The following is a 9,242-nucleotide window of genomic DNA, read 5'->3' on the forward strand; positions in this document are numbered from 1 at the left end:
AATCCCTCCCTGTTCACACAACTTCCAAACAACATGTTGCCCTGAAATTGGGTGACCAACAGTATTTTATAATCAAATCCCTGATCGACTGGTCGTTCATCGCTTAACACTTGATTGGTTTCCCATGACCCGAAACAATTTTCTTTCGTAGATGTTCTAATTAATGGAATTTTAATATTGGAAGGACTAAGGAGGATCTTCATTCCAATCAGATGATGTTAATCAACAATAAATCCAATTATCTTGTGGGAGTAATGGATTATTTAATGTAGGTAGTTAAAAAAATGGGTAAGCGCTAGAATTTAAGGTGTTTTTTTTTTAATATCTCATGTAAAATCATTATTTTATTGAAAAATAATTTATTTTTCACTATGGATAGTGTTAAGGACATTTTTGTAAATAATAATCAATTTCAAATTAATATTTATAAAAAAACGATATATTATATGGAAACAACTAGCAGATATCCTATGCTTTGTTATAGGTCAAATTATTTTCTCGACACAAGGTAAAAAAATTACATTGAATCGTGTAACACAAGTTAACCGCTAAGTTTATGATCTGGATCACGAGCACAATCACACCATGCTAATCTGGTTGGCCAAGTGCCCCTTTCTTTTTCATTTTCTTTATTCTCTCATGTCTTTTTTGGCTTCAGGCTTGACAAAATTTTAGACTAAATCAAAGAAGAGAAACATGGACAAGATTGAAGAAAAAAAGGGCTTGCTCTATGGTAAATTAGGACTCGATAAAAAAGTCATGACAATTTCAAGGACTAAATCGAAAAGAAAAGGGGTGTGAAGAGTTTGACACGTGTAACTAATGCTCTAGTATGTAAGAGGTGTTATTGTATTAAGGTGGCGTGTGCCGGCTCTTCGAATCTAAGAAGAATAATTTTTTTGATGAGGTTTGAACTATAGCGAAATAAGTATTCTGTATTATCGGTGATGCAACATATTCACCTCTAGTGTGTTTTTGTCGACCATTTCTTTTTTCTCTCTTCTTACTTGATTTTCACACCTGCTATAGAAAAGGGTTTTATTTTTAACCCAACTTCAATTTCAATCCCTCTATTTCCCATCATTTGTTTAATGAAAAATCCAAACTATTTTTTCAAATTTAGTGTCAACACCATGTTTCTCTAACCCCGCAAGAACATATTATAAGCTAATTTAATCAAATTAGAAAGTGAATTCTCAATTAAAATAACCATGACATGAAAGGACTAAACTAGAAAACAAAAAACTATGATCATAAGAAAATGGAAAAAAGGCCAAACAATAAGTGCACAAAGATTGGAGCAGTAGAACACAAAGGTCAACTAGTTTATCTCTTACAATGATGATGGTATTGTTAGAGGTTGTAGATCTTCATAAGAGTAATTGAGGGTTGGAATTAGTTTGTTTCAGTTGAATCAGATTCTTACTTGATTTGGTCGAAGTGGGACTGAATAGAAGTTTTCGCATGGTCTGTTTTCATAAAGTCAAGTGATTGCATCAACCAACTTGCGCGCAGCATACTCGATATTTTTCATAATTTCTTATATTTTCGTGACCCCGTAGATAATTATTATAAATATTATAGAACAAGTTATCATTAATAAAGACACATAATGTACGAGAACAATTAAGACAATCTTTTCTCGGTTCCAATATTTTGCCATGTACAATATTTTATAAAAGGGAATATTCACTAATTATGTCCATATATTTTATAAAAGGGAAGAAGGGAAACTTAAAAGAAATGATTTATTTATTTCCCAATAAAGGATATTATGCACACGGAGAGGACAACTGAGAAACCTAATCTTCTTGATATGATGATGATGCCAATAAGTTGCTGGGCATTTTCACTAAAGAACATAATTACTTTTTTAGGCATAATTTATCTTGGTCCACCGCACCTGCCATACAAGAGCAGGGCAGATTCGGTTGGGACGGATAAACTTTTTGAACGGCGATGGCCTCTCATTTCTTTCTTGGTTTTTTTTTATTTAAATATTTTTTAATATAAGTGTTCGAATCAACTTATATATATTTCTATTAATTTCACGAATTCTGAAGTTAACGATCATATAAGCCTTCAGTAATCATCATATAAAGAACCACATAACTCCAACTTAAAACTATAGATAGATTAAATTCTTTGATTCCAAGCTTTTATTATTAAACCATCTAGATGGTTATGACATCTCCTTTCTCGAGATGCAGAATGTAATCAAACAAATCATAAGGAGAACTGATTAAATAAAATTGTAAATGGAATCTCAGTTCGTGTAACGTGGATTTATGAATTTGTAGTTTATTCTATGGAATGGGATTCTTTCATGAAGACGAATGATTCAAGCTCGTTTGTTTCATAAATTAACACCGTCTCATGTTTTAATGTTTCTGTTTTTTTTTGGATAAAGATTGGAAGGGGAAAGACAGGTTTAAAATTTAGGAGATTTTTATAATTGCGTTTCAAATTTTATTTTTAAAATCTTGAATTTTGTTTTTTGTAAAGTCAATTTTTTTTTAATTTTTAGATGATTTTGATATGTTAATATTAATAATAATTTTTTTAAATAAAAAAATAATATCTTCATATATTTTTTTAAAAATAATTACTGTCACCCATCTAAACACTCCGTTTAAGTCAAGTTCAACGACAAGGAGGGTAATTAACTAACTAAATAAGTAATTAATTAAAATCAAAGGTATAGCGTATCTAGAAAGAGTGGAAAATTATGGTGAGTCGGGGAAAAAAAAGCAATGGTCAAAACACGCGTAAATAAAAATTTGGTCCATGGAGCTTGACGCCCACACGCTTTTGCGAAGCGTTGGTAACAAAATCCAATCAGAGGGAGACAAACAGCCGCTACCCAGGTTGGCCCCAACCTCCCCCCCACCTAATGCAAGCCACTTCTCACCTTTTTATTTCCCTGCCTCCACCACGCGCACCCCCTTTTATTTGGTGATGTGGATTTATCCACTCTTTTCTTCCCCTTTATTTTTTCGCCTTTCCGAGTCTCTCTCTTCCTGCTCTTGTATTTTCTTTCTGACCATAGCATGGGAGCATTAAGGTGAACAAAAAAAAGCCGTGAAGGGGGTGTGCGCTTCCTCTTTTTTCCCTTCTTATATATATATATATATATATATATATATATATATATATATAATGTAGAAAGTTAGTTTTAAAATATATTTTTTACTATAAAAAAATAAAAAAAGATTGGACTGTCACACATATTAAAGTCGATGTCTCCTATATGTTGGTGATCCCTATTTAAATCTAATGAATTAGACAAAAGTGCCCAACCTTGTATTATAATATTAATACCTCTCTCCCTCCCCCCGTCACCTCCTCTCTCTCTATCTCTCTATGTTGCAGTATATAATAGGGGAGCACCCCGACCCTTATGGATCATACCTCCAAAATTCAAAGTTCAAACTAAAATTCTTGATTTTTACCTTTGATAATTTCCTCCCTCCCTCCCTTCCTTAATTATAAGCAAGAATGGTAGTTCCTTCTCCAACACCAATACGAACCAAAAAGACGAAGGCTTTAGGAATTCCTACTGTTGATCTTTCTCTTGACAGCTCGAGCGTATCACAGTTGATCGTAAGAGCATGCGAAGAATATGGATTCTTCAAAGTTATAAATCATGGGGTCAACAAGGAGGCCGTGACAAGACTGGAGGAGGAAGCAGCTCATTTTTTCGGAAAACCAGCCACGGAGAAGCAACAGGCTGGACCTGCCAGTCCTTTTGGATATGGTTGCAAGAACATTGGCTGCCATGGTGACACGGGCGAGCTCGAGTATCTTCTCCTCCACACCAATCCTCTCTCCGTCTCTGAAAGATCCAAAACCATCTCGAACGACCCTTCAGGATTCAGGTAATTAAACATGTTCTGTATTTCCTGTCTATTCAAGTGATTGATTGATCATGCTGTTTTTGGTATCTTCTGCACAAGTATATGTTGTTTTATGTGGATCACAAACACTGATCATCATTGATGACAAGAATATAGACAAACGCAATGACAAAAATAATCATACACACAAGGGATTAAAGGGGAGAGGAAGATGTTTTCTGTGCCAACAATGTGGCACAGGTTCGCGGGGTTTATGCTCAGTTTGTGGCGTGCTCGGTTCATTTTCAACGGGTTTTTTATTGTACAATTTAATATTATTATATGATAACGGTTGCACATTTCTTAAAAAAAACTATGGTCTTTGAATGGAACTTTGGAGGGCAAGGGAATTTATTATGAAATTGAAATGGTGGAAAGTTTTTAGTGTAAATGCTTGGTATCCTAGAAAAGGACATCTTTCCTTCATCAAAAGAGAAAGAATTACTAATTAAATGCAACTTACACTTCATTTTCTTTTCCACTCAATTTAATATATCCAATAATCCCGTTTACCTCGTTATCTGTAATAAGTTTCGTCAACTATTTTAATATATATATCCACTCTCGAAAGACGCAACCAGTGATGTAGAAAACCTCCTCCCCCGGAGTATTACGTAGAGGTTGCGTCTGAGACCCTCTGTTTGACAAGAAAAAAACATTAAATTTATATTGTTTTAGTATTTTTTAATAATTTTGATATATTGATATTTTTAAAAAATACTTTAATATATTTTTAAGTGAAATACATTTAAATAAAATACTTGGTAAAACAATATTGAAAACACAAGAGCTCTGTACCTCTAAAAATCTCTTGGATAACTGTTCTATTATTCATCCCTTGATCACTCTTCAGTACTAGTACTAGTCTTTTGGACTCTGCTCACTCTAGTTGCTCCTGATTAATGAATATTTTAATTCTGAAAAAAAAAACAACCACGAAAACAACCTGATGCCTTCCCAAGCTGACGGTTCCACCTTGCGATTGAAGGTAAACCTCGCCTTACTTTGCTTTTTGTACCGTCACCAGCTATTAGCCGCGTGGCATGCTTCTTTTATATATAGATATAAACGTGGGGCCCAAAAACGGTCCAACATGACTCAATCAAACAATCTTGGGAATTACAAAGAGAGATCAGCATGCCCTACCCGAAAGATTAAAATGTTCACCACCTCCTTTTATCTTTAATGTTAAGTATCCTTAGATAAGGTTTTTTTTTTTTTTTGCATTATTTCATGCACCCGCGAGTAGAAATCATAAAAATGAGGAGTCGTTATAAGGATTTCTTTATAAAAAGATGGCAGGGATCTTGTCGTGCTCAATGTTGAGCCTAAATTAACTGAATCAACTACATATTTAAACTAGACAAGAGAGAGACAACATGCGAATATATGCTTGCTACATAAGTCCTTGTATTGGACACCCACATAAAAGTATATAACCATAATATTCACATTTTATTTATGTTTGATTTTCTCTTACCAATAATAATAATAATAAAAAAAACACTAGCAATAATGAAGCCCCACTTTTCTGTCAGTCGAGCACTAGCCCATAACCATATCATTGCTCCCATGAACAAAACAAATTATAATCAGATGATAAAGTCATAGAGAAATCAATAACTTCACAATCAAATCAAGAAAGAAATAAAAAACTTCACTATCAAATCAAGAAAAAAAAATATGGTGATCAGCTTAGTACATACTAAATTGGGTAATAAGTAAAATTCACGTTCTTTACCATACAAAGCAAAGAAGATCTTAAATGGAGATATTAGATTATTCATGTGGGTTCTTGCTATTGGCTACCGTGATTTGAAGCCGCACCTAGAAAGCTTTATTCATAGAGGAGCTCCTTTTCTTTTAAAAACTTCAACCTCTACGTACACCTCTGCAACTTCAATTCTATATTTGTCAATTATCGATTTTTATGTTACTACGTCTCTTCTTTCTTTTATGTTTTTTTGGGTAACATGTTAGTGTGCCTTTCCTTTCCTTTCTTCCCTTTTCCTCTCTAATGCTCAGTAGTGGCGCTACCATTTCTGCAGTTGTGCGGTGACTGATTACATAAGAGCAGTTAGGCAGCTTGCATGTGAGATCCTTGATCTTGCGGCTGAGGGCTTGTGGGTCCCGGATAAACATGTATTCAGTAGGCTCATCAGAGACGTCCATAGCGATTCAGTTCTTAGACTTAATCACTATCCTGCAGTCGAAGAGATCGCAGATTGGGACCCATCACCTATAAGAATTGGTTTTGGTGAGCACTCCGACCCTCAGATCTTGACCATCTTGCGATCCAACGATGTTGCGGGCCTCCAAATTTGCTTGCATGATGGTTTGTGGGTACCCGTCCCTCCTGACTCCACAGGATTCTACGTGATTGTGGGTGATACCTTTCAGGTTTGTAATGATCACTCATATAGGTTATCATTTTCCCCATTACTAAAGAAAAAAAAACAAATACTACCAAATTTTCTCAATAATAATACCTTTTTTTTATGGTGTCAATTCTTAGGTTTTAACGAATGGGAGATTTGAAAGCGTGAGGCATAGGGTATTGGCAAACTCGAGCCAGCCAAGAATGTCAATGATGTATTTTGGGGCACCACCCCTTGCTGCATGGATCGCTCCTCTCTCACACATGGTTTCACAGCATAATCCAAGCCTTTATAAACCCTTCACTTGGAGTGAATTCAAGAAAGCTGCCTACTCTCTACGTTTGAGAGATACGCGTCTTGACCTCTTCAAGATTCACGCCACTGAAAAATCTGCTTAATTGTAATTGGCCTTCAGTATATTATTTAAGGTCCCAGTCTTGTACTTCTTGGATAGGATAGAAAGAATTAGGGACGGAAAAAGAAAAAGAAAAGAAAACTCTTGCAGATGTAAATAGGTCATAAAGTTAAAGTTGACGGATTATTCTATTGGATCGGCTTCTTTCTCTCCTTTCTTTCTAGCACTCTGTAACATTTGTTTTTGTTGTAGCATCTCGTGAATGTAGGGAAAATAGTGTAAGTCAGGTGCATGTCACTCTATTAAAAAAAATTATATGGCTGTTTATTTTGTATGCTTTTTGTGCACAGCCTTGTACTTCACAGTTATAACAATGTTAGATTTTCAATACTAGAAAATTATTTTCTCCCTTTTGTTTTTTCTAAGTTTGATGTATAAATAGTTAAGGGTATTGATATTGTTTTAAAATTTAATATGCTTTAATAATGTTATTTAGTATTTAGATAGAGTTGAAGTTTAAGAGATGAAGAGTTTGCTGAATATATTCCGGAGACTATAGACTTGTCTACAGCACTCCCCTCGTGTGATTTATATATATAGGTATAGGATTATACACAATACTAAACATGTAGTGTACTACGTATGATCAGAATCCTATATAAGGTAAATACATGATAAATATAAATATATTAAATACACATTTCATAATACATCCTCTCAAGCTAAAGAAGAAGATTTCACATGAAGCTTGGACCAAAAATAAGTGAAGGATGCAGGAGGAAGAGGTTTTTTAACACAAGCAAGTTGATCCCATGAGGAGATGAACCGAACCTCAATTTCCTTTTTAGCAACTCGATCACGAACGAAGTGATAATTGACTTCAACATGCTTAGTGAGAGCATGAAAGATATGATTGACATGCAAGTAGGTAGCACCCTAGCTAATCGACTTCAACATGTTTAGTGCAAATATGAAAGATAGGATTGATAGCAAATAGGTAACACCTAAATTATCACACCAAAGGATAGTCATAGGATCAGGAGAAAAATGAAGATCTGACAACAAAGCCCAAATCCATAAGATCTTAGCAGTACCATCTGCAAGAGCCTTATATTCTACTTTAGTCGAAGAACGAGCCATTGTTCGTTGTTTTCCAGACTTCCAAGAAATAGGTGTACGACTGAGATATGCCAATTAGCCACCGGTGGATTTTCTGTCATCAAGACTACCAGCCCAATCATCATCTATAAAACCATGTAAGGAAAGAGAGGAACCCCTTGTGATGTGCAGACCATAAGATGCCGTACCTTGAAGATACCAGACAGTTCTTTTAACAAGAGGCCAATGACCATCTGTAGGCGAGTCCATAAACTAACAGACTTTATTTACAGCATAACAAATATCCGGACGAGTAAAAATGAGATACTACAAAGCACCAACAATCTGTCGGTAACGGGTAGGATCATAGTATTGAGTATCCGAGGTCAACAATAGCTTAGACGAGGGTGAAGCAGACGTGTCAACAACTTTACATGAAGACATACTAGCTCGTTGAATGATATCAAGAGTATATTTGTGTTGTGAGAGCATAAGTCCCGTGGTAGTCTTGGTGAAGTCAATCCCTAAGAAATAATGCACAGAGCCTAAATCCTTAATTTTGAATTTTGAATTCAGTAATGTAATCAAATGGCATAACAGAGTTGAATTGTTCCTAGTTAGAAAAAGGTCATCCACATACATAAGCAAGTAAATAAGATCATGGCCAGCACAGTAAATAAGCAGAGAAGTATCAGTATTAGAGGCTCAAAAACCAAGAGAACAAAGATAATCACCGAGTCTGGTATACCATGCCCGGGGAGCCTGTTTTAAACCATAGATAGACTTGTGAAGACGACAAACATGAGATGATAGAGTAGGATGAGAGAAACCGGGTGGTTGCTCTATATAGACATCTTCTTGAAGAATTTCATTCAAGAAAGCATTGTGAACATCTAGTTCATGAATAAACCACCCGCGGGTCACAACAATAGTAAGTACTAACTGCATAGTTGTAGGCTTAACAACTGGACTGAAAATCTCGAGGTAGTCTATTCCTTCTTGTTGAGTGAATCCTCTAGCAACGAGACGAGCTTTATACATGTCAACACTACCATCCGCTCACCGCTTGATTTTATAGACCTAGTGACTACCAACAACATTCATGGACGAACAGTATGGAACTAGAATCCACATATCATTGGAGTGCAAAGCCCGAATTTCATCTTGCATAGCTTGCTGCCATGCCAAATGTCGAGAAGCATCTTTGAACATGAAGGGTTCATGCTCAGGCGAAGTAGAACACACAGGAGCAGAGGATTAAAACATGCTAAGATGCACATGTTTTGACAATTTTGGAAAAAAAAACAAAAAAAAATGAAAAAAAAACATGTGGGGAAAGTCAAAGCTAAATTCTCAACTAGCTCAATATTAAAAAAAAAAATTCATCGAAGTTAATTTTGAAAAAAAACATTTAGGGAAACACTGTAGCAAACAAAAATCGTGTGGGGAAACATTATAGCAAATCCACAGTATTTTAAAGAAAAAAACTAGGAAATAAAATTCTCAACTAGCTCA

General features: G+C 35.1%; 1 protein-coding gene across 1 annotated transcript; it reads left to right on the top strand.

Moving 5' to 3' along the window:
• The first annotated feature begins 3,325 nt into the window (after positions 1-3,325).
• On the top strand, positions 3,326-6,963 carry LOC133682263 (gibberellin 2-beta-dioxygenase 2-like). Its single transcript, XM_062105547.1, has 3 exons — positions 3,326-3,878; positions 5,945-6,296; positions 6,412-6,963. Exons 1-3 carry the CDS (start codon positions 3,499-3,501, stop codon positions 6,670-6,672), a joined length of 993 nt encoding a protein of 330 aa, XP_061961531.1. The 5' UTR covers positions 3,326-3,498; the 3' UTR covers positions 6,673-6,963.
• Positions 6,964-9,242: the final 2,279 nt, after the last annotated feature.

Source organism: Populus nigra, chromosome 2, assembly GCF_951802175.1.
Source record: "Populus nigra chromosome 2, ddPopNigr1.1, whole genome shotgun sequence".
NCBI classification, from domain to species: Eukaryota; Viridiplantae; Streptophyta; class Magnoliopsida; order Malpighiales; family Salicaceae; genus Populus; species Populus nigra.

What these genes read in the sequence shown, in the direction of transcription:
- LOC133682263 (XM_062105547.1), top strand. Translation starts at nt 3,499, where the DNA reads ATGGTAGTTCCTTCTCCAACACCAATACGAACCAAAAAGACGAAGGCT. An exon ending in AACGACCCTTCAGGATTCAG is followed by an intron (nt 3,879 to 5,944) that starts GTAATTAAACAT and finishes CCATTTCTGCAG; the next exon opens with TTGTGCGGTGACTGATTACA. An exon ending in TTGTGGGTGATACCTTTCAG is followed by an intron (nt 6,297 to 6,411) that starts GTTTGTAATGAT and finishes GTCAATTCTTAG; the next exon opens with GTTTTAACGAATGGGAGATT.